General features: G+C 32.2%; 1 protein-coding gene and 1 long non-coding RNA gene across 2 annotated transcripts; one reads left to right on the top strand and one right to left on the bottom strand.

Annotated features, from left to right (window-relative positions):
* Positions 1-449: 449 nt before the first annotated feature.
* Positions 450-20155, bottom strand: LOC139490650 (C-type lectin domain family 17, member A-like). Its single transcript, XM_071277552.1, has 6 exons — positions 20062-20155; positions 16974-17046; positions 5020-5135; positions 3957-4050; positions 2478-2696; positions 450-638 (listed from the first exon to the last, which is right to left on the bottom strand). The coding sequence occupies exons 2-6, from the start codon at positions 17029-17031 to the stop codon at positions 604-606; spliced, it is 522 nt and encodes a 173-aa protein (XP_071133653.1). The 5' UTR covers positions 17032-17046; positions 20062-20155; the 3' UTR covers positions 450-603.
* A 4474-nt stretch (positions 20156-24629) lies between these two features.
* LOC139490649 (uncharacterized) lies at positions 24630-26961 on the top strand. The gene is made up of 3 exons (XR_011656371.1): positions 24630-24764; positions 25315-25500; positions 26555-26961. It is a non-coding gene; the product is annotated as an uncharacterized lncRNA (long non-coding RNA).
* The last annotated feature ends 437 nt before the right edge of the window (positions 26962-27398 follow it).

Below are 27398 nucleotides of genomic sequence, written 5' to 3'. Positions count from 1 at the left end.
TTACCATGTTGTAAATAAAAAGCACCTCAGTTCACCAGATGATAAAAAAGTTTTTGGAAAAAATAATAAAAAGTTTTTAAAAAAAATAATATGATAATGCGCACATTGGTGTTGAATGTTAAGTGGACGATTTTCATTTTTTTAACTTTTAGACCTGGTTGAGTAATTTCAGGGTAAAGGATCGGTTACTACAAACAATTGTTATCTATGTATACTCGGGTTGTACGGAATATTACGTAACTGAAAATGCGAACATCCTCTAACTGGGCCTTACGTTGTATGATTTTAAAACAAAAAACCAATATTATCGGACCCCTACTGATTCACAGATTGTTAATGAAATCCACTGTGACTAAGGCCTTTTTTTTCATTTAATATATGAACTGTTGCTATAACATAAACTGTACATTTTTGTAGATTATTATTCTTATCAAAAATTATCTTCTATATCAGGTGTTCAATTTATTTATATTATAATTCTGTTAGTTTATTTCACAATATTTCCAATCAGCAATAATTTATTGAGCGTCAGGTGAATGTTTTTTATCATTTGATCTTGAAGTTTAATCCTCTGTTTATTTTACTCCTTTTTAGAATATTTCTTCAACTTCTACCATGACTATTACTGTTGTTGTTTTCTGAAAGTAAACAAAAAATCAGAATGATATATTTTTTAACCAAATTACAATTTCGTTTTGATCTTGATCTTATAATTTATGCTACACATATTTTTTTAATAAAATGAAACTATCTGGCTGAAATAATCACTATTACCATTCCTGAAAGAGAAGCAATCAGTAATACAATTCCTGAAAGGGAAACAATCAGTAATACAATTCCTGAAAGGGAAGCAATTAGTAATACCATCCTGAAAGGGAAACAATCAGTAATATCATACTTGAAAGGGAAACAATCAGTATTAAAATTCATGAAAGGGAAACAATCAGTATTACCATTCCTGAAAGGGAAACAATCAATATTACCATTCTTGAAAGGGAAACAATCAGTAATACCATTCCTGAAAGGAAACAATCAGTAATACCATTCCTGAAAGGGAAACAATCAGTATTACCATACTTGAAAGGGAAACAATCAGTATTACCATACTTGAAAGGGAAACAATCAGTAATATCATTCCTGAAAGTAAAACAATCAGTTATACCATTCCTTAAAAGGAAACAATCAGTATTACCATACTTGAAAGGGAAACAATCAGTATTACCATACTTGAAAGGGAAACAATCAGTAATACCATTCCTGAAAGGGAAACAATCAGTAATATCATACTTGAAAGGGAAACAATCAGTATTAAAATTCCTGAAAGGGAAACAATAAGTATTACCATTCTTGAAAGGGAAACAATCAGTAATACCATTCCTGAAAGGGAAACAATCAGTATTAACATACTTGAAAGGAATACAATCATTGATACCATTCCTGAAAGGGAAACAATCAGTATTACCATACTTGAAAGGGAAACAATCAGTAATATCATTCCTGAAAAGGAAACAATCAGTATTACCATACTTGAAAGGGAAACAATCAGTATTAAAATTCCTGAAAGGGAATTTGGACTAGACTTTTTCGCTGACATCATCTATAAAATCGTGTACGCTCCTCCTGCAATAACAATACAATAAAATGTATGTCTTATAAGATCTTTTACACCATGTACCATAGATGTGTTGGTACTCACGCACTGAGGGATCAATGTAAAGATACTATTTACTGTGCGCAACATGAGGGATCAGATGTAAAGATACTATTTACTGTGCGCAACATAAGGGATCAGATGTAAAGATACTATTTACTGTGCGCAACATAAGGGATCAGATGTAAAGATACTATTTACTGTGCGCAACATGAGGGATCAGATGTAAAGATAATATTTACTGTGCGCAACATGAGGGATCAGATCTAAAGATACTTTTTACTGTGCGCAACAAGAGGGATCAGACGTAAAGATACTATTTACTGTGCGCAACATAAGGGATCAGATGTAAAGATACTATTTACTGTAGGCAACAGGAGGGATCAGATTGAAAGGTACTATTTACTGTGGGCAACATGAGGGATCAGATGTAAAGATACTATTTACTGTGCGCAATATGAGGAATCAGATGTAGAGATACTATTTACTGTGCGAAACATGAGGGATCAGATGTAAAGATACTATTTACTGTGTGCAACATGAGGGATCAGGCCTTGAAGGCATACAATTTTGCTCAGTGGTCTGAGCACAAAAATCGTGCTCGAAACATGAAATCCAGCAATTTGATTAGTTGATTTTCGAGTCTGAAAACAAAAATCATGCTCGAAAGTTTTATGACCGTGAGGCCTATTTACTGTGCCCAACATGAGGGATCAGATGTAAAAAAGATACTTTTTACTGTGCACAACGTTTTTTTAATATAGAGTCGTCATTTTATATTGTGAAAAATGTATTCAAAAATAAAGTGCATACTGACATAGCTTACCTTGTTCACATATGTATTCATATCCTTGTATGCAAAATATACCTCTCCAGTGGAAATCAACATGTGACGAAATAGCAAGACAGTCTTGTCTCTCTGGACGATCATATTTTATCATTTGTTTGCTTGTAAGAGGTTTGAAGTCGGAGACAGTCATTGGTGCTCCAGATATCCATTTCCACTCTCCCTCATTAGCCGCATCTGTACCACCAATCCAAGAAGCTAAAATTTAATAATTTTCAATTGTTAACTTTCCTTTTCTAGTATTTCGTTTTTATGTAAGATATGTTTTCTTTGTCCTGAACTCATAATTGGTGATAATTCCAGTGAATTCGTTGAACAATAATCATTAAATTCTATTATTTTTCTGTAACACAACTTTTTAATGTCAAAGGGGGTGATTGGGCGCTGACATACATGTTTTAACTCCGTCACATTTGTATGTGCTTCTCCAAACGTCAGGAGCCTGTAGTTCATTAGTTAACCATTATTGTTGATTTGCGAGGTCATATTGGTTTTTCGTTAATAGTTTTTTCCCGTATCATTTAATTGTTCACATTATTCAGGGTTCCGGCCACTTATAGCCGACCATACAGGATTTCTCCATGTTGAAGGTCGTATTTATTAGTACTTGGATTTGAGTATTTTCCGAAACCCGTATTCTAATAAGCCAAACTATAAGATTGTCCTCCCTCCATATAATATCCTTCTTTGTTTCACCCTTGTATTTTGTTTTGAACTTTAACATATTTAATAATTTACAAAAATTGGTTCTTGATCTGACATGTTATTCTTAAATTTTGTGTTCGTCATTAGTCCTTGGTGACTAAATGCTAAGTATTTTTGGTAAGATACAAGACACTGCTTAAGCCAGCCAGTGTATAGTCTTGTATACATATATATCTTGCTAATAATGAGATTTTGAACGTAACTGAAGTGTACAAATTGATTGTGTGCTTTGTCTTTAGAAAAATTAAATAGTTTCTCCATGTACTGATTTAGGTTAAGATATTCGGCTTTCCTTGTTAAGTAAGCTATAAAACGGTTTAAACCTGGTTTAATCTACCAATTTCATTGTAAAATACCTAGATAACAAGTCCGGTATATGACAATTTTCCATTTATTCTGTAATTTGGTTTAGTTTTATGTCTGATTTTGTCAGGTTTTTATGAATTCTCCCTTTTAAAACTTGGAAATCAGTAATTTTGTTAATAAAAACTTTATTTTTCATTTTTTCCAGTGGTTGGCAATCAGAAAATATTATTTTTGTGTAATTTCATTCACTAAATACCGGTGTTTTTGCATTTAGTGTCAATTTTAGACACTCAGTAACGGATTTTCTCATCATTGCAAGTTGTAGAGAAGATTGCAGCAGTGTACATTCTTTATCTTTGTTTTAAGTTACAAGTTGCTAGTGTTTCATAATTGGCATTCATACCTCATTTTCTGATTTTTACATTACATAGACAAAACAATGCTTACTTCTGCGGCCAGACATTGCTAATTTCCTTACAAATTGCAGCTCTGCCTGTGAATTAATTTCAGCAAGAGTTGCTCCCATTTTTTTACATGCTCTCTGAAAAAGTGACAAGTAACTTTATTAGAGATTATCATATTTGTAATACTGTAGTGTACATCACTTTATTAGAGTAGAGATTATCATATTTTTTGTATATGTAATACTGTACATCACTTTATTAGAGATTATCATATATGTAATACTGTACATCATTTTATTAGAGATTATCAAATATGTAATACTGTACATCACTTTATTAGGGATTATCATGTATGTAATACTGTACATCATTTTATTAGAGATTATCATATATGTAATACTGTACATCACTTTATTAGAGATTATCATATATGTAATACTGTACATCACTTTATTAGAGATTATCATATATGTAATACTGTACATCACTTTATTAGAGATTATCATATATGTAATACTGTACATCATTTTATTAGAGATTATCATATATGTAATACTGTACATCACTTTATTAGAGATTATCATATATGTGATACTGTACATCACTTTGTTAGAGATTATCATATATGTAATACTGTACATCAAAGAATTCTGAGTCGTTCATCTAGAGATTACCCGCTTATGCTCAATTCAAATCAACTTATGATCCTTTTACCTTGATTAATAAGCAGGAATAAAGAGTTTCCGAATGTTAAATTATAGTAAAGTGTTCATATTTCAGTGTACACCAATCTGTGTCAAACTAGTTTAGGGTATGTCTGACCGAATAGAAATGAACTTTTCTACTATATATTCAACTAAAAAATCTTGAAAGTTCTGTCTGTCAAAATGTTTTTTTGACTGACATTTTGTCGGTCAGACAAGTTTGTGATACACTGTATGCACTGTACCTGTGGTACTACCATTGTCGGTTAGAGCTCGCCAAAAAATATCTTATTTATATTAATATATCAAAATCTAAATTATGTGATTTTACAATGTACATTTATCTGGTGTATTTGTGTCTGCCACTGAGTACCATTCACCATACACATAAAAAAAACTTACCTGAGCCTTATACCAGTGTTTAGATCTTGCCGCCAATGATGCATATGAATTGTCACCAATCGACGCGCTTGAAAAATAACAAGAGTTTTGGAATTGTTGCCATCCCTGCGGACATGCTGAAAACAATAACATAGAATTAAAACATACTTAGATACGTTGCATAAATATAATATTAACATTGAATTCGTTGTTAGAATAAAATAGATTATTTCCAGAAAACGATAGCGTGTAGAAATAGTAAAAATTGCGATACTTATTGTTGTTTGCCCAATCATATTTTGTTTTTCATGAATTTAATTATTGCTTAAGCTTATATTATTCAATATTGTATTTTTTTTCAAGCACTTTAAAGTCTTTCTAACCTATTTTTAGTCGGTACTCATGCTTTGTTGTCGCACACAAGAACTATAGACATGTCGATATAAAAAGTTCCAATGTCCCCTGCTTTGTACGTATTCTATGTTTCGAAGGGGTATAAATGATATAACTCTTTTAAAAAAAATCAATGTCCCCCCAAGTTGCACATATTTATATTTCCAATTTGCATAAATGATTATCTTTTTGAAAAATTCAATCAACCACCTTTATAGAACTTTTCCAAGATATTACTGATATTAAACCTATAATAATGTGTTTTTATAAAATCTGTCAAGAATTGTACCTGTCAGTGTGAGACAGCTAACAAGACCATTTCCCATAAAAAGTTTAATATTTCTAAGGGACATAAATCTTTTAAAAAAAGGTCGATCATAACTCTTTTTTTTTCTTGAAAAGTCCATCAACCACCATTATAGAACTTTCCGAGATAATGTTGACAGAATATATATTTACCTATAGTTTACTATAAGTTTAATAAACATTTGGCAAGAATTGTACATGTGAGAGCAATAACGAGGCCATTTTTCATAAATATAATATTCAAAGGGCATAACTCTTTTTAAAAAGTCGATCATCCAACATTATAAAACTTGTCGGAGACCTTTCTAGTATTTAGTCTGAAGTAAGAAAAATCTGCATTTGTGTTTTATTAAATTAACCCACTATATAAGGGCTATTCCAGAAAAAAAATGTATGGGGGGGGGGGGGGGGGGGTTGGCAGGCAGTGTTTGTCAGCACCCGCCACACAGACAATTGTAATTGAAAATTTTAGTGCATTATAGTGTGAAAAGTTGCTCTGATACCCATCACCCATGTATATTAAATGGATATTAATTTTATATAATGTGCCGCTTCCACCCCCACCCCCCCCCCCCCCCCTACATTTTTTTCTGGAATAGCCCTAATGAAAACGAACCTCACCAAAATTATGGCCAAATAAACAATAAAACTTCAGACATTTCTGCATCTTATTGTATCTATTTTATAAAAAAAATTCTCATAGATACACTTGGTATTATTTTTTTTTATTTTTTTTATTTTTAAATATTGATTTTAGTTGAAATGATAGGACATTTTTGGAGTGGGAACTCACTTTTGTCCTATGACTACAACTATGAGTTAGAAAAATTTGTCAAGAAAAGTACACGTGATAGCACTAACAAGACCAGACGGACGGCTGGTATTTCCATGTCCCACGCAACGCTCCACGAAGGGTACAATTAAATATACATTTCTGAATACACCTTATCGCTATTTGTCCGCCATTACTGGATATCACACAGGTTCCCGTAAAATTATGACGTCATAAAACAAAATAGCTGACGCCGCAACATGTTAGATGTATAAAGATAGTCCAATCTAGATTTTAGAAGCCTGTTATATTTTGTTTGGCGCTATACTAGTATGCTGACCGACATAATAATTTTTCAATTTTTGCAGAATAAATATTTTCTCTTTCACTGGTTCCACATTTTGTATCAACGAGTCTTTTAAATCAAATCGAATCTAAACATTTTCCTAAACAATTTACCTGCCAAGAGTTGAACCTGCGTTCATGACGACCAGTTTCAATCCTTAATTTATGTTTACCTAATAATGATTTTGTGCGAATTTTCCAAGAATTAGTTTGTGTTTACTGAAGTTGTGTTTTTACAACTGTTGCAGTTCCAGATTATATTGATAGTGATACTTGATTCTTTACCATAAAAGAGTAGGTTTGTGAACCAAGAGTAGATAACACATGTCGCGTTCTGCTTGCTGAAGGCCGAACGGAGACCTGCAATTAGAATCAAATTCATAACAGTGTGGTCGACGGTAACACGTTTGTTAGTAATTATACTGAAAAATTTACCTATAACTTGTTTGTCGTTGGCGATGATTTTATGCTCACTCAGTCTATCGGAGGCTTTCAAGTGGGGATTTAAATAATCACTTGTTACATATTTTAATACATAAAATGAAACTTGTTTTAGATAATTTTTATACCATCACTTACAACAGTTTCACTTTAAGAATATTAATGTTCAGAGCTGATATTAATAAATAATATAAAAAAATAAGTTTATTCATTGTAAAAATAAACAACTTTTAAGTTAATATGGACCCACGTTATTTCACACAATATCTTATTGAAACTTCTACGGTGTGATCATTAAAGAATGGCCTACTATTTATTCAATGCTAACCATGTGGACTTTGTTTGTGAAAAGTTACTGATTTTGTTTTATACCATAAATCGATTCGTTCGTTCAGATATTTGTCAGTTTGACTTCACGGGCTCTTCAGTCCAACACACAACTTCTCACGAAGTTAGTATTTTTCTTACAAAAATTACATTCATGTGATGTATCTTTTGATGGAGAATGAATGTTGCACATTATTTTATTTATTGTCGTTTTTTTTTTTGTGTTTGTATCATTGACGTATAAGACAACCTGACTCCCCATTATTCAAATTTAAAAACATACGAGGTTGCATTCATGACACAAATAACTAAATCAAACTTACAGCAGAAGAAAGATAATGAACATCGCTTTTATAGTCTACTAAATATCGAAGTCACAAAGTGGTCTTCTTAAAAATGATGTAAATTTATAAAGGAAACAAAAAACAAAATAGTTCGAATATTTATATTGGAAAAAGTAACGGTGTGTAGATCATAGCAATTATTTTATTTCAATTGAAAATCAAACTGTGGAATTTTTCCGAATTTTTAATTTTGGTCGAATTTTTTAAAATCAATAAATCTTGTATTCTTGTTAGAAGTTGCACTGTGTAGTTTATATTCTTGTATTTTTTAATGCTACACAAATCCAATACAGACAAAAAAAATGGTAGGCTTAAGAAATAATTGATGCACACTATACTTTATTGTAGTTTTAACATGGGTAGGCATTATATTCGTGATAGATTTTGCCCAGGCGATATCGAAAAACTATTATAAAAAGTGTACTAGTTCAGTGAAAATGTACGTCATACTTAACTCCTAAACAAATAAATGAACAAAAATTAATAAACATACAAGACTACCAAAGGCCAGAAGCTCGAGCAAACGATGCGTCCTGTATGATTTTGTAAAAAAAAAAAGAGGCGGAAAACAAAACTGTCTGTCCAATGGAAAAGTCGAGGCCAAAAAAGATGAAAGGTGCATTTAATATAGAAACATAGAAGCTGGTTGCAAAAGTTGACGACAAGATCTATTTTATAACTTGAGTATGGCCTAGTACTATTAACCTGAAATACATATATTTATAGCAATTCCCTTGATACGAAAGATCTACATGTTGCCTTGTGCTTTTTTTGCTCTTTGGTTGGGTTGTTGTCTCTATGTCAATTCAATTCTTATTCTTATAGATATAACTGCATGTAAAATTAAGAATATGATGTGCGATAGACAATCAGACAAATTTTTCCAGGTCCCCGTATGGCCTTCAACCATTAGCAAAATACACACTTTATAGGATGAAAGCTCAAAGAGGTCTTGGCTTGTAAAAACAAACACAAAAGTTGAGTGAGAGAAAAAAAACTAGGGATACCGCATGACAATTGGAAAATGGTCCGCAATATTACTTAAGTCAACTCACCAAGTTGAAATTAAAGACCTGGCGAATTTTAGCTTTTTCCAATGAATGTGAGGTATGTTAAAAAAAAATCATGGTCTGTTTGGCCATTTTTGTAATTCAAGTCTTGGTTTTAAAAATTATTTGGAAGTAAATTTTAAAGTCATTAACAAATAATCACTCACAGAAAGACGTCAAATCAATCAACAAAAGAAAAAAATGAATAGACGACATACAACGCACAGAATATCATGTATGTGTTCCGGACGATATAAGTATACTCATATGGTCCGACCGTACGCGTATGATGGTTAAACTATTCATATGGTCTGGAACATATTTTTTTTAGCGATCACAAAATGCACAAAGTCATCCATTTCTATGTAAATTGGGTCGATTTGAACATAGATAAGATGAATGCGTTTCTCTTGCCAAGTGTTTTTCATAAGTATAGTAGCAGTATAGCAGAACAGTTTCATATATACACCAAATAATACATTTAACCAATACAAAAACAAAAATGCATGCACAATTCACAAGGTTTAATCGTCCAGTCGAAATGTGAAACAATTGCTCAGATTGTGGTAAAAGCATCAAACTTTGCAGAGTGTTAGTTGAGGTCATAACTAACATTTATAGCTATGGACCCAATTCAGAAAATCAAAATGGCGGTTCTGGGCGGCCATTTTGAAATCATGTCCAAAAAATCAATAATTGTTTTTAGAAAAAATATGAAAAATATGTTACTAAACTAATTTTGATAAACTTTCGTATTTCTTATGACAAAGAATATAAACTGAGGACCATTGAAGTATTTAGTGGCCATCTTGAATGGTGGCCATTTTGGAAACGTAAATTTGAAATATATTATTATTCGCTATCCTAAATTATTTTTTTGAATTAATACTAAGTTTTATATGCATTTACAACTAGTTTTGCTAATCAGTTAGTTATGACTGTTGCTTTTCATATAAGATATATTCACCAAGTGCTCAAATAAGGTATGCATATGTTAACAAATAAATGTATTTAAAGAAATACGTAAATTCTTTTAATTGCAGTTTAGCATGTAGGGTTTAGGTACTTTTTTACCATAAAAAAAATGCGTATATACAATATGAGCACTGTATCTTGAACAGGAAAAATACGTAGGTATCAAAATCACTAGAGCTGAAAAAATCTAATAAATAGATAGACTGGAAAGAATTCCGTAACGGGAAGAGAGGACACGTGATGATTTACAATGCCAAGCAAATACATTGTACAAACATTTGAGCTGGTAATCAGTCATTTTTTGTAAGCATACAACTGTTCCACGTTGATGAAGGCCATGCAATGGGAGAATCACAAGACAAAAGGTACTAATCCTGTCAAAGCAAATCTTAATATATTTAGTCAGGAAAAACAAAATGAGTCACGGATTGAAGAAATAACCAGCCACAGTTGTGATGAATCAACAAAAACAATGATTGCAGATATTTCTTTCTTTTTTTGTGATGAGGTATCTGACTATCATCATGAAGCATCAACAATTGTGATCGACAATCGAGTATGTGACTGTCACTTGAACTACTAGCCATTGTTCTTTTAGCCAGACTTAGTGCTGAAGATTACAAGATCTACAATATTTCAGGAGCCGATCACATGCTAAATGTTTGTTAAAACTGCACGACAAGGCAATTAGACAGAATTCGAGACACAGAAAGAAAGTCAAGAATCTGTTATCCATTGCAATGGGGCTTGCCAAAATAATAGAAAACAGTGACGGCTCACAGTCTGGAACAGATATTGTTTAAATATTTGAAATTGATGATATGGAAAAATGGTACAGTAAACGTCCTTAGTGAATATTAGCTGTCATGGAAGGAATGATTAATACAACATTTATGAAAAATTAAATAATAGCTATCATAGATGATATGCAAGCACACATGAAACATTGTGAAAGGTTGCGTCTTTCTCTGGATTTTCAATGACTATGTTAGGGAAGTTCTGAAACAGGCCATGTCTTTTACAAATTGTTAACGTCGTGATGGGGAAGGCCTCTTCATAGTCAAAGTCACTAGAATAGTTTAAAGAGTTAGGCTTGCTACTACAGAAAGGTTTACAGGGACATTAATTGCAGGCTTTCAAAATGAATCCGTTCCACAATCTTTGAGACATCTTACTCTCTATCAGAGGACTGAAAAGTTGCAGTTGTATCCTCTCGATGACGAGTTGCACAATTGAACTATTATAGCTGAGAAATGGTGAGTGTTGTCTTCCACTCATCGATATTACTGGATTGTGTCTCGATGTTTGGCCATCCTGTATCATTCATACTAAGGAAACTTATGTCTGGTGAACTGATTCGTGTTAATAGCTGTTGTTGAGTGTCCCTGTAAAGCTTTTCTAAGTATCAAGCATATATAGTTTGCCTGCTATGGCTATGGTGATACCCTTTAATTATCAGGTCTGTTTCAGAGCTTCAAGAATACCTTTCTTGAAAATCAAGAGAACTAATTTATCTTGATTGTATGCTTGCAGATATCCTTTGTTAGCTACAATCCTATTTTGTTAGATGCGTTGTATCATTCCTTCCTTTCATGATAACTACAAGTTGTTTCAGGCGTTTATTGTACAATTTAGCGTGATCTGCAAGCTTGGAGATTGGTACAATACCTCTGCCAGACCGTGTGCCGTCAATCTATTTTATCATTTTGGCAAGCACAACTCCTAGATAAAAGATTCTTGGCTTTCTTTCTGTGTCTTTTATTCTGCCTTTTTGCTATGTTGTCAAGTTTTATCAATCATCAAGCAGGATACTGGTAATTTGACATCTCCAGCTCTTACTTTGGCTAAGGAAATATGTCTTGTAGTACAGGCGCACAGTCATGTCCCATTTTTGTCGATTTTTAAATTTCGAAGTATCATGGAGATCTTCAGATACATCACCACAGAAAAAAATACATTGCAGTCATTGTTTGTGTTGATTCAGTATTACTTAACAGTGTCTAGTTACTTCTTGTTTTCTTCCAACTGGCAATTTATCTTCAACATCAGAAATATGTTTTCCCTTTTACTGATGAAATATTTTGAGGTCTGAAAATTTGTTTGACAGGATTTATGCGGTCTGGAGTGCTTCTGCAGTTTCATAACCCTCATTCAACTGTTTCAAATTGAGCGAAAGGAAAACCAATTCAAGACCCAACATCGTTGTATGCCGGCATCAAAAAGAGTGATTGCCAGCTCAAATGTCTATGTCTGTTCTGTTTGGATCTGCTTGGCATTGCATGCAAACCCTCACATGTCCTCTCTTGCCGTTTCACACATTCCTTCTAGTCTAAATGCCCATTATGTTCTTCTGATATCTAGCTCCAGTGTTTTAGAAATCTACAATTTTGATCTTTTCCAACAACAACGTTCAGTCATAAATTATATCATATATATGTAATTTGTTTTAAAAAGTTACTTAGGCAAACGTGTATGTAACAGTTAGAAATTCTTATACTGATATCTTTATTTTGTAAACATGTGCATGCCTTATCTGACCATTTTATAAATATCCAATGCATATTAGTAAAAAAAAGTGTGAATGCAAACAGTGTGAATAAATAAGACTAGCGAATAATGTTATATTGGAAATTCGTGTTTTCAAAATGGCCATCATTCAAAATGGCTACCAAAAAATCAATACATATGAAGTCCTCAGATGACAGTCCTTGTCATATGTGATGAATATACCATATGACTTTATAATAACTTCCTACAGCAAGCGCTTAACTGATAAGTCAAAGTGAACACGGTTACTAAGGAAATGCAAATGTGTAAAGGCAGTATTAAGTTGTTCTGTAAATGTGGAGGACAATGTGATATAACATGATAGACAGAGTGAGGTTTGACAAATCATGTACATTTCATTTTTGTTAGATATTGTTAACGTCAATTGAGAACATTTGAGCAGTTGATGTTCCTATAACATTAATTACTTGTATGATATGAAATTCATTATGTCTGCAATCAAGGTTTTTGAAAGTTGTTTCAAATGAACAATATCAACAAAGCGAATTATCCTGTAATCAGCCAACTATTATAAGTGACAGGTATAAAAATATTTTCTTTATTTATTGATACTTGTAAAATAAAATTCTCCTGTTATTCTAAGTTGAACAAGCGGTGGCACGAATATTGCTTTTAGAGTAACAGTTCATTTTATGATCTTCTTCGTGGTCGCGTTTTAACTATGTCGATTACTTTTGAACATTAGAGACATGTACATTGTCGGAAAACATAAAGTAACGTGTACCCTCAACGAAACAGAAGAATAACTCGGGGGGGGGGGGGGGGGGAGGGGTTCATAGGCTCGCTTTTCGGCCTGTTTATATAGCTCAAACAAATACATTTGTATATCTTCGACATTGGTTTTTTTTTAAATTTTCATCGAATAATGACTACCTTTTTTGGCTTAAAAAAAACAAAGATTTTCAAAATGGCCGCCATTCAATATGGGTAATATTTCAAAAAACTTTGTTCAATAAGACAATTGGAATCAGCACTGTTATTTTATCACCCAGGTTTCATGTCAATATCTTCTCTCATATTATTTTCATAATTTTTTTTATTAATGTATAACGTAAGGGTACCCAAATTGCACCGAGTACCCAAATTGCACCTATTTAGAAAAAATAGCAACAAAAATCTTACAAGATTTCCTAGAGACTAAACAATTTGTATTTTTATGATTTGATACTATGCAGGTCTTTCAACATAAGTAAACATATTTAGATATACACAAAACGTTCACAGTGTTTATCACCAAATGGACTGTTTACTAAAAAAGCAAAATGTACGAAAACGTCACCATGCGACGTCATCAAAACGTCATCTTTTTAAAATTAGCAAATACAATACATTATAAGTATCCATTTCGTAAAATATGAATAGTAAGCATGGAAAAATATCCAATTGTTCAAAATATTTGAAGAAATTAAACAAAAGCTCGGTTATTAGACTTTTGACGATGTAAATTTAAGCATGGATGCAATTTGGGTACTCCTCATTACAGAATCATGGATAGTATGGAGGTTGATTCAAACCCATTTTTGTATGACTCAATATGGATTAAAAATAGAATTGGTGTACCTATACAATAAAGAAGGATAGGGCTACAAAATAAACATAGTATGGACATTTTTTTCTTGATCATAAAAAAACGTAGGTGAAAAAACTGTCAAAATAGGTGCAATTTGGGTACCGTCACGTTAGAGATCAAACGGCCGCCATTTTAAAATGGCCGCCTCTTCCGCAAATTTCGACTTTCAGAGTGGGTCCATAGCTTAAAATGTTGTCCATGACATATACTACCACTATTCCAAATTTCATGCTTTTACCACAATCTGAGCAATTTTGTCAAAAATCTGCACAAATCGACTGGACTATATTTATCCAATAACTTTCAAGAACGAAAAAGACAGGGCAGATGTATATTTTGTCTTTGTTTTGTATTTGCACAACTTTTGAAAGTGGATTAAGCATTCGTTCTAAAATAAAATTTTAGACCAGTTAAAGTTAAAAGATGACATAATTCGACAATCGCAATTTTTAAATCGCTTTGACGTCCTTAAAGGATAATCAATCAACACATGCATTGCAACTTTTAAAGCCAATAAGTAATTCTTTTTTCTGAAAAAACATGTGATATCATATTATGAAAATTGATTGTCAAAACACAAATAAAGGACGTTTAATTATTCAATATAAATCAGAACACAAATTCCTGATAAGTATTTCGAATTATTTTATTTAGGCGTTGAGAACCTTTGGTGACCCCACGGTTTAAATTTAATGTCTATACTAAGGACGTCGTGAGCAATGGGCTTATTAGAGCTTTCTTACAAATTGACGAAAGGTACGAACGAACGTAAAGGGAGCACGTATTTCATTTTTACAAAAACAGTTAAAAGAGTCTTTGTTTTATCCAGTAAAACAGCATTCTTTTCTAAATCAAGTTTATTTAAAAAAAAAAATAATATCGCAAATAATACACGATTATAATATAATCTAACAGAGAAAAAAAGTGTCAAATACACTTACGTCCGATACGTTATTTACGTAAACCACGAGTACACACATTTCCGCGGGATTTTTTTAAGCACGAGTTTCACGATTAACAATTCAATGACATTATTGAAGATCGTTAGTCTAAGTTTAACGACAAGATTCACATTTATTTTTATTTGTTACAGTACACTTTCAGCAAATTATCAAAGTGGAATATCGAGATTTGCTATAAAATGATGATACAATTATTTTAAAAAGTAATGTTGAATAAATCTAAAAAAAAAAAAAAAAAAGACTTTGTATATCAAGAAATGAATCTACAGTTTTACACCATATATATTGTGGATTTTATAATGACGATTTAACAGTACACATGTTTGGAAGATAGACACGAAGTTGTCACTTATCGTCCAGTGGCTAATATTTCATGAATGTTCAGGACTTAGGCAAAACGCAGTTATACGCTAAAATAACCGTTCCATTGCTCCGGTGTATCATATATCACATTAAGGCGATGGTTCAAAAGTTATGAAATGAGCACCAGCATATGGAATAGTATAAAGATCATCCTATTTTTTTCATTTTATTATTTTAAGCGTTGCAAATTATGAATCAAGGAAGTATTTGTATTTCTGTTAGGGAAGAAGACATTTGTATTTGCTTTGATATTTTCTTGGGTTAAACAGTTCAACATTGTAATATTAAAAGTGGGGGAGGGGTCGGTTTTTAGTTTTCTAGGGGACATTTTTTTCGTCTGACAACTCTATATTTAGAATACTTTGTAGTGTTACCTCCTCCGACCTGGTGGTATCAATAATCATATTCTAACCTATCGTACGTCCCGAAATCCGAAATATATCTCAAGAAAAATCCAATTTAATAAGTGTCGTAGCATGCACGATTATTGTCCGAAGTTCCACGACTATTGTATAAATGTGTCAAAATAAAGGATCCCTAAAACGAGTCTTACGTATGATTCGTCAAGCATACGTACCTTTCGTCAATTTGTAAGAAAGCTCTTATAGACGAACGTTCACCTAATCTGTCCCAATCAATGGGATATTAAAGTGCGCCAATCAATGTCCACAGTCACACTGTTATGAATTCGATTCTATTGTCAGTTCCTATATACATGTTTGTCATTTGGTCTTTTATTGATACTGATAGTTGTATCATTGTCTAAAATAATAGTAAGTATTGCTTGTCCCTTTTTGTTAATCCCTCACTCAGTAACAAGTGTACTTTCATTACAATTCATCAAAAAGACTCGAGGATTATATATATATTATATATATAAAAAAATATTCATGACTTACAAGTATTTCAGTGAAACGAGTCGCAGATTTTATAAAATGAATTACGCTATATTTCAGTAGAACTGAAGGTCACGGTGCTTCATTCAAGATAACAGCCTTCTCGATTAACTTTTGTGTCTACAAGCCAGAAGCTCAATTTTTGAAATTTTTAGTTGGATTATGTTGGCTTCTAGAGAAGAAATTAACAAGCCTGAAAGCAATTTTGCGCGCTAATGCCGTAGGACTTGTGGTTAAGCGTGAAGACTGAGATATGACTAGACAACCCTAAAAGTATTGGTATAAAGATGGCAGTTTATCTGGTATATTTGTGTGAATTTACTGTGACTGAAATTATCTGATGTAGACTTTAATAACTTGTCATATAATGTTTTTGTTTGATATTTTGGTCTTCAGTTTCAAATGAACAACTCTATGAAATATATACGCTCATAAATTAATCTAAAACTTTTTTCTAAATATTTTTTTTTTTTTTTTAAAGTAATAGATTTAATATGAACGTTTATATTTATAATTATTAATATATTTTGTTTTCTGACACTATTTGGGTAAGGGTAGGTAGGGTTACCGCAACAATGAAACATATTTCATTTTTATGGCTCCATGGTTGTAAGCATATTATTTTATCTAAATGCTATTGAATATTTGTTATATTTCAACTCACCTTCAATTGCTTTAAATACTGCTAACAGCACGATCGAAAGGACAATTAATTTCAGCATCTTCTTTGTGTGTTTCTGTGTTAAGGTAAAAACAGATAATGATATAGTTATTAATGCAACAAAATCGCACCAACATTTAGGCAACAATAAACAAGTCTTAGTGTCCATATGCATTGCTACGAGTACGACTAAACATGACAAAGACCACAGACATAGACATAAAAGAATTTGTAAAGTCAGACTGCATCTAAGATGCAGTCTGACTTTACAATAATATATTACACAAAAGGCATGCTTGGCAATAAGAAATAACACAAAAGGCATGCTTGACAATAAGAAATAACACAAAAGGCATGATTGACAATAAGAAATAACACAAAAGGCATGCTTGACAATAAGAAATAACACAAAAGACATGCTTGGCAATAAGAAATAACACAAAAGGCATGCTTGCCAATAAGAAATAACACAAAAGGTACGATGTAGATCTATGCTTACGGTAATATTAAGCTTTCAGGAGTAAGTACCAATACAGAATTTTTAATCACATGTTTCACTGCTTGGCCTACTGCAGTGGTGTACACAGTCATTGGACAAAAGTGAGTTCCGCTAAAAAGCCTCACCGGACACAATTACGAACGATTTTTGAAGTGTTATTAATATTTTATTTGTGTAGACTACTTTTTTTTAGTTGCCATAGAATTTAAGATGTATGAAGGCTTTCCATTTTGCATCATATCCCACATAATTTTCTAATCACGTTGGGATACTTTAGTAAGATTTGCGTTACCTCGTTTTACGGGTCAAGTTAGCCACATATGGACGCAATTCCGAACAGCACTATATTAATATATCTTGCAGAAGAAATCAATGGCAACAGTCTAGATTGATTAAACATACATTTTTCTTAATTTCAAACTCGTTTTCAAAGGAAGATAAGATGCACAAGTTTGTATTTTACTTCAATTGTACTGCAGAAGTAGTTGCAGACGAAATGTCTGCCATGTTAAAAGGAAAGATTTCGTATTTGTTTTGTTTTTATGTAAGCAGTGGCGGATCCAGAAATTTTCATAAGTGGGGGCCCACTGACTGACCTAAGAGGGGGCCCGCTCCAGTCACGCTTCAGTGATTCCCTATAATCAAAGCAAATTTTTTCCCAAAAAGGGGGGGCCGGGCCTCCCCCCCCCCCCCTAAATCCGCCTCTGGTAAGTTCCTTCTTTTAAGGAGCACTGCATTCAAGTTTCTTCATTCCGGTGGTGATCCTTTCATTCATCTGATTTTTTTTTTATATAGGTCAACATTAAGTTAACGTATTTTCCTTTCACCATAAATAGGGTCACAAGAGTCTAAAAAACGTCAATTGTGGGTGTATTTTGGCAAGATAAAAGGCATCACACATATGAACAGAATCAGGAGATATTTTTCTCTCAATATATTAACAAAAGAAGGCAATATGCACTTACCTTTATGTGTTTTTTATATAATTTCCAGGGGAGATTGTCATTCTCATTGTGATATTAAGATGATAACACAATATTGACTGCTGTACCCCTATTTTTGACATTTTTACTCTTTGAGTATGTTTGTTTTGTTCATGCATCGTTGACAATGTAATGGAATTTGATGCGACTGTCATACAAGTGAGAGGTTTAGCTAGCTATAAAACCAGGTTCAATCCACCATTTTCTACATTAGAAAATGCCTGTACCAAGTCAGGAATATGACAGTTGTTATCCATTCGTTTGATGTGTTTGGACTTTTGATTTTTGATTTTCCTTTTTGAATTTTCCTCGGAGTTCAGTATTTTTGTGTTTTTACTTTTTACAATAATTTTGGAACGGTTTTGTCATCATCAACATTCACCAAGTGCACTTAAATAATATAATCATCAAAAAAGGGAAATTTATAGAATCATTTATTGATAATCATAAACAAATATGAGTTCAGAGGGCAAACATTTGAAATTGTTCGTGTCCAGTCGTAGGCTATCAATCTATTTTTAATTTTCAATTTGTTTTTCTGAAGGTTGAGGTTGTTTTAATTTATTAATGGGTTAAACACAATTGCATTTTTTTTAACAATTTGTATTTGGTTAGAATACGTAGAAAAATTTTCCAGAAATATTTTTCTTCGTGTTCACCTTAATGTCTAAAAATTAAAATGAGCATGAATAATATCAAGACCAAAAAGACAATAAAACTTCCATCATTTCTGCATCTTATGATATTTATTTTACATAAATTTGCCTGAGTTACTTTGAAAAAAAATAAATTTAGTTGAAATGATAAAAAAAATTGGAGTGCGAACTTGCTTTTGTCCAATGACTGTAGTTCAAATAATTATGACATATTGAAAGGCTATTATTTTTTTTTTTCTTCACGCAGGAAGGCGTCATACTTATATAATAATAAAATAAAAAATAGCCTTCCAAGACGTCATAATTATTTGGACTAGAATGACTGTAGTCCAAATAATTATTAATAATTATGACATCGACTATGAAGGCTATTTTAAATGTTTGCTTTGACGCCTTCCTGCGTCAATGTGGGATAAAATAAAAAAAAATAAAAAAAGCCAAAATCGAAAAATACCGACAGCAGACGGCATAATTATCTGGACTACCATTGACGCAAAAACGTATACAAAGAAAATATTGAGGAAAGAACAAAATTGTTCCGTAGTCCTTTAAATAGTCTAGGTCCTTATACTATTTGTTTACTATTTGTAGTCCAGATACGAACGTCACGGGAAAAAATAAATAGCCTTTCAAGACATAAAATTGTTTGGAGTACAGGGATTATAAAAATATATGGACCTATATAACTTAGAATTACGGTTCCTTAGATATAACTAGTTATATACATTGTATGTAACTAGACACTAATACGATGTACAGTTTTGAGAAAATGAGAAACTTGAGAAACAGAAACATTTTCCATCGTCAAAATTGACTTAATATTGTCATTTGAATTTACAATTAAATATTCCGAACCAACCCTCCTGTGTTGACCAACTATGTGTACATTGTACGCAACTGTTTAATTGCAATTAATTTGTTATCTTATGTGTTTACGAATTTCATATTCTTACATATTTTTATTCTGACGTTCTCTTCCTTGTTTTTCCTGTTTTCAGCGTCTTCGTCAATGTAAAGAATGCGCGTAAAGAATGACGTCACAACTTAAGTATCTAACAGTCGGTGTCAATGCCGGTTTCAGTTCCGGTAAAAAGTACAAATTATGAATCACAAAAATACTGAACTCCGAGGAAAATTAAAAACGGAAAGTCACTAATCAAATGGCAAAATCAGAAATGATAAAACACATCTATTAACAAAATTCAAGAATGACAACAAAGTTAAATCATTACCCTCCGTAGACGGAAAATACATATTAGGCTATACACTGAAAGGATCAAACTGCTTATATACATATAAATATACTCACTTGTATTTTTGATGGATGTACATTTATTTAGTGAAGCACAAACTGTTGACATTCCCAAGTTTATGAGATCTCACCGAATGATGGATATGTGTAGTGGTATCATATGTCCAATAACTTATGTCTGCATAGTCTGTGTAGCCTGACGGCGGAGAGGGGTAACCCTAAGGGGTACCAGGGGTCTCTCCCTTTATAAAGGAATTGTTATTTGGATAGATGGTTGTCTCATTGGCACTCATATCACATCTTCCTATATCTATGTAGAAACAGACGTTTCGTGGTATTTGTCATTTTTGGTATATCATATATAATATATTAATTGGGTTTCACCGAGATTATCGTCAGATCATACGAACAGTGCTGTCTGTTAAATATGTTTTCAACACATAATTGTCAACTTGATCCCTAAGTACCATAACATTTATTTAAATAAAAAAATATTTTTGGAAACCGATACGGGTTCGTATTTTTCATAGTGATTGTATACTTTTTTTTATATTTATCAAAGTTGCATAGCATAAGGGTTCGAAATGATAAAGGGAAACTGAAAATGAAGGAATGGGATGTGGAACAAGGATGCATGACATGCATGGGAGTAAACTTAGGAATATGATAGAAAGTTTTTGGGCTTTTAGTCTGGTGGAGTATAAATTTGGAAAAGCGATGAAACGTAGTTTTGGGAGGGGACCATATTTCGCAATTATAGAACAACATCTTCTTATTTTAATATGGTTATATGTCTATGTGAAAGTAAGTTAACAAGCCCTTACTAATACTTATTTTACTTTTTTGGATGGGTTTGTGTTTCTCGGTATTTAATTTTTGATGTTATGTTTTGCATACTGTTTTGTGTGTCGTTCGGTCTTTTCGTTTATTGTCATGGCGTTGTCAGTTAATCTCGACATATGAGTCTGAATGTCCCTTCGGTAGTGTTCGTCACTCTTTTAAAAGAAGAAAACAATATTGGTAGTTATGGGCATAATTTTCTACATGTATTTCTATTGTTTATCTTTATGTACTACTTTTCATGTTCCTTTTTTTTTAACTAGTAATGCATGATTTGGTGGTGTTATATATCTATCAAAGTATATCCGAATCAGTTTGCAAAGAACTCCGCTCGAAAGGGTGATATAGGGCCCTCTTAAACTTGCAGTGAGGTGTGAATTTGTTGAAGGCCTTACTGTGACTTTGAAATGAAGAACAGCAATAAAAGCTTATTTTCTGTGCATGTAGTGATTTATTGCCATTGATGGCTACCCCATATCATTTGTTTTTCTATTAAGGAGCTGTATTATAAAACTTAAAATGAACAGAGTTACACAAACTATCTTAACCCTGAGGAAATTGGAATTTTACTTTCGTAATTTTACTTTTGTACGTGTTAGAAGCAAATGGTTGAATTAAACTTGAACTTTCACATATTTAGCAACAATTTACGGAAGCGTATTAGGGACATAGAAAAAATAAAAGTAGTAGTGAGCTTTTTTTTCAAAGTCGAAATTTTGACATTTCAAATCTTAAAATTTCGACTTTAACTCGAAATTTTAACTTTTCTTATGTTGAAATTTTGACTTTCTAAAATCTTGAAATTTCGACTTTTCAAAGAGTCGAAATTTTGACTTTTTTAGAATTCGAAATTTTGCCTTTATAAAAAGTCGAAATTTTGACTTAAACTCAAAATTTCGACTTTTTTAAAACTGGAAATTTCTGTTTTTTCTAAACTCGAAATTTCGACTTCTTTTTAACTCAAAATTTCGACTTGTTGATGACGCTTTAATAATTTGCGTCCATGTCTACTCCTTCTAAAATTGTAATAACTGTGTTTGAATACTAATATCAAAGTTTTAAAAGAGATCAAAGTCGAAATTTCGATTGTAAAAAAAAGTCGAAATTTTGAGTTTAAAATAAGTTGAAATTTCGAGTTTAAAATAAGTCAAAACTTCGAGTTTTAAAAAAGTCGAAATTTTGAATTTAAAATAAGTTGAAATTTCGAGTTTAAAATAAGTCGAAATTTTGAGTTTTGTAAAAGAGGGACGAAAGATACCAAAGGGACAGTCAAACTCATAAATCTAAAACAAACTGACAACGCCATGGCTAAAAATGAAAAAGACAAACAGAAAAACAATAGTACACATGACACAACATAGAAAACTAAAGAATAAACAACACGAACCCCACCAAAAACTAGGGGTGATCTCAGGTGCTCCGGAAGGGTAAGCAGATCCTGCTCCACATGCGGCACCCGTCGTGTTGCTTATGTGATTACAAATCCGGTAAATAGTCTAATTCGGTAGGTCAAATTCATGAAAGGGAAGGGGATTGTAGTTACGACGAGAGGAACATATCCGATATCATTTGTGAAATGGTTATTCCATAACGGTCAACCAACTCGTGATGGCGTCCGTAAAATTTACGAAGGGATGATTTCAACTTCACCATTTGGAACTCTTGATTTAATAGCTTCCTTGTGAGCAGTAACCCTCTATCAAGAAAATCATGATAGGAAATGCAAGCACGGGAATATCGTATCAATTGAGAGATATATACCCCGTATGCAGGTGCTGCTGGAATGTTGCTACTTAGAAATGGAAAGTTCACAATTGGAAAGCTGAAATCATCTCTTTTGTCGTAAAGTTTTGTCTTCAACCGACCCTCATTGTCAATTTCTAGATGTAAGTCAAGATATGAAGCTGACTTAACTGTATCTGTAGTATCCTTTATCTCCAATTCGATGGGATAGATGCGTTCCACATAGTCACCAAATTTTGAATTGTTTAGTGAAAGAACGTCATCTATATAGCGGAAAGTAGAGTTAAAGGATATTGCTAACTTCTTAAAAGTCGAAATTTTGAGTTTAAAAAAGTCGAAATTTTGAGTTTAAAAAAGTCGAAATTTCGAGTTTAAAGTGAAAATTTCGACTTTTTGTAAGTCGAAATTTCGAGTTTCAAAAAAGTCAATATTTCGACTTTTCAAAAAGTCGAAATTTCACGATTTTTTAAAGTCAAAATTTCAAGTTTATGTCAAAATTTCGGGATTTGAAAAGTCAAAATTTCAAGTTAAAGTCGAAATTTCGAGATTTGAAAAGTCAAAATTTCGACTTTGAAAAAAAAGTTCACTGCCAATTTTATTTTTTCTATGTCCCTAATACGCTTCCGTAACAATTAAAACAAAAGCAAACAAGAAATTAATGAATACACGTGATCTTATTGCATGGAAGCATCACCTGTCTCTTTGCTCATAACAAGTCTGTGATTACCCTGATATGTATACATGAACAATTGTGAAAGTGAAATTTAGAAAAGGTACATATAAAAATAAAAGCATAAACAAAAATTCAACTAAAAGCAAATCATGTGGGGTTTCGAAAGACAAATAACTATATTGCTTTACTTAACTTTGTTGAAACCAATACAAGATCTTGGATTCTTTTATTTTTTTACCTATACATTGTACATTCGGAAAGTTCTGATCAAAGTGTTACGGGATAATATTCTCAAAAACAAAATCATGTGATCAAAGTTGATATTTTCCTTTTTTTATGCAGTTTTTATTGAAAAATGACCAATTCTACTACTACACTAATTTATATACTTTTGAATCTGAATTAACATTTTTTTCTTTCATACCAGTACATTCATACTAAGAACTAGTAGATTTACATATGTACCAATATACCTTGTTTGGTTTATGGCGGAGCAATGTTTACACCAGACTATGATACTTTCATGTTACAATTAAGACACTTAAATATCAAATCAATGTTTACACCACTCTATGAATACATGCCATGGTCAGATAATACTTACGTGAAATGCCAAACATCATGTGCTTACCATGCATGTTTTTAAAGAACACACGGATAATACATTTGTCATTTTTAATCAACACTTAAAATGATTGATATCTGATCTTGAGAAATCATATAAATATGTTTTAAATTTCAATCTTTCGATATTGAATCACTGCTAGTACGAAGAATCAAATACAGGTTTGTTGTATGCTGCAAAACGAATAGCAATTTTTATAGTAAATATTTAACTGGCATTTTTTATGTTAATATGATTTTTCAACTTCAATGAATGATGATTTCACATTATTTATACACAGCTTTTAGCTTGCCATTATTCTATTATTACAGTATATGTTTAAGTTAATCGTCATTAAAACGAAAACTTGTAATGTCAAAGGTTATGTAAATTATAGAAATTTGAAGCCGGAAGGTTACATTTAGAACTTATTATTATATCATTACACATTTTATAATCACAACCCGATTTAGTATAGACATAATGGTGGTAACAAACATATTCTTTGTTTTTCTATTTGGGCTTCTTTGCTGCTTTACTACAGGTATATATATTATTATGCTTATCATTTGCACTGAAACTTCGTAAAATATACTTGAAGCAAGAAACGTTGCATTATTTTCACCGTTGAACTAGCAAACAGATCGTAATATACACTTACCTGTCGTTTTAGCAGTACATATAAGTTTGACCATACATATAGATTTATATTAACATGTACATAGATATAGGAAGATGTTGTGTGAGTGCCAATGAGACAACTCTCCATCCAAATAACAATTTATAAAAGTAAATTATTATAGGTCAATGTACGGCCTTCAACACGAAACCTTGGCTCACACCGAACAATAAGCTATAAAGGGCCCCAAAATTACTAGTGTAAAACGATTCAAACGGAAAAACTAACGGTTTAATCTATATAAAAAACGAGAAACGAGAAACACGTATAAATTACATAATAAATTTGACACATGTATGTACGAGAAACCCGAAAGCTTGCATGGCTTAAATCTGAGATCTTTTAGGTGTATATTTTATCCTTTCTTTTTCCTCTACTATTAATTCAAAGAACTAAATCAAACTACTTTTATTAGGATACCTGATTGGAAACCATTGCTTCGTTTACCCTAGTTTTGATGCTATTCAGTGGAATGACGGAAAAGACCGAATCTGTATGTCGTATCATGGTGAAGCCGTATGCAAAGAATGGGAATGTCCGGTGCCGAGCTGCGACGAGCCAATATCTGGCGAATATGGAACCTGCAAGTCTTATTGTGAAGGTAAGTACTATTGGAAGACAAGTACAACTGGTTTTCTGTAAATCATAAATTTGTATAATATGGAGCGCATTAATCGTTGATTTTTAATGCATAATCATAGACAAGTAGTACTACTATGTATTTTGGCTCAAAATGGTCTAAATATATTTCTCTTTTACCAAAAAATCTTTTCTGCAAATGTTGGTCTAAGTAAAAAAATTACGTCAACCGCACCATTTTGTGTCAGAGTAGGCGACTTTTAACCTATAATATTTTTTCAAAAGAGGCAACTGACAACGCCATGGCTATAAAATAAAAAGACAAAGAGACAAATAATAGTACCTAGACACAACATAGAAAACTAACGACTGAGCTACACGAATCCCACCAAAAACTGGGGGTGATCTCAGGTTCATCGGAAGGGTGAGCAGATTCTGATCCACATTTGGAACCCGTCATGTTGCCCAACGTGCTGTGAGATTAACACTTTCTTTAATTGTATCATTGGCAATCATGCCACATCTGATCAATTGTATAGCTGACACGCGTCCACCACACTCGATGCATGGGCTACCACAGATTGTAAATATCCAAGATAACATATACACAACTTAAAAGTCACAACACTGTGTCTTTCTCAATCACTACACTGTGTGTAGCTCAGTCTTTGGTTTTCTATGTTGGGTTTTGTACGACAAGACTTGTGTTTTTCTTGTTGTCCTTTTCTCCGATTTAAAAGATATCGACTTTTTCAGTTTATTTTTGACTTCTGAGTTTTTATGTTTCTTCCGAATCTTTCGTCTCTCTTTCTTGGAACGAGAACATACATAGAATGGTAATTAAACTTTAAGCTTAAACTGACGTGATCAATTAAATGCAAAATAAAACAACATCAAAATGAAAGAGCAGCAACTTTTTGACCTTTATGATAGTTTTATCATTGACCATCATACTATATTCCCTTGTTTATATATTGTATCAGATTTCAACTTTCTTTTTCAGTAGCCTTTAATTATTTTGTTCTTGTCAATTGCATCTTATCTTATTCTCATGATCTTCTCGTGTGTATTTTTAGGCAACTGCACATACGGAGGAACAGAACATGAAATTGGTGTGGGATTTGTCTCCCCTGATGGATCTAACACATGTTGGTGTTCAGAATGGAACACCTACTTTTGTTCCTATGGACAATTTACAGTTCAAACGATGTGCAACCTTAATTAGTCCTTTATAACTTTTTAAGATTCAAAAATCACAAATACTTAGAACAATCAATAAAATTGAGAATGGAAATGGGGAATGTGTCAAAGAGACAACAACCCGACCAAATAAAAAACAACAGCAGAGGGTCACCAACAGGTCTTCAATACACATTTATTTTACGTTTATTTGCTTTGTATTTAAAATATTAATACAGTGTACTTTTTATTCTATGCACTTAATCAAAATGTATACTATATGAATAAAAGAAATTGGACCTCAGTTATGTATCTGTTATTATTTTTAAAAAATCAATGAAAACAACATAATGAGTGTGTTGTACGCGTATTCTTATTATCGACTGAATAATTGGTTACCATGTTTCATCCATTTAGTGTAATCATTTATAATCTTCCCCATAGTAGTTTTTCTCTATCCATAACATATTTGAAAATATAAATATATATTAACCATAATTTGCATTCAATTTCCTACTTATTTATATCTACTTTTAATCATGGACGATAATTCCTTACATATCTTTTTATAAAAAGGAAGAATAATGGTGGTCAGATCCGATTACCCTCTAGTAGTTTCAGAGGAGAACATGTGTGTTTAAGTTACGAACGGTTGACAAGGTGAACCAAGTGATGCGAATAGCTGTCCAAGTTTGGTAGAAATCCAGGATATTTTAAGAAAGCTATTGAAATTTCAAAAAG

This window comes from Mytilus edulis, chromosome 10 (genome assembly GCF_963676685.1).
Source record: "Mytilus edulis chromosome 10, xbMytEdul2.2, whole genome shotgun sequence".
Classification (NCBI taxonomy): Eukaryota; Metazoa; Mollusca; class Bivalvia; order Mytilida; family Mytilidae; genus Mytilus; species Mytilus edulis.
This window is presented reverse-complemented; position numbering and strand designations above follow the sequence as displayed.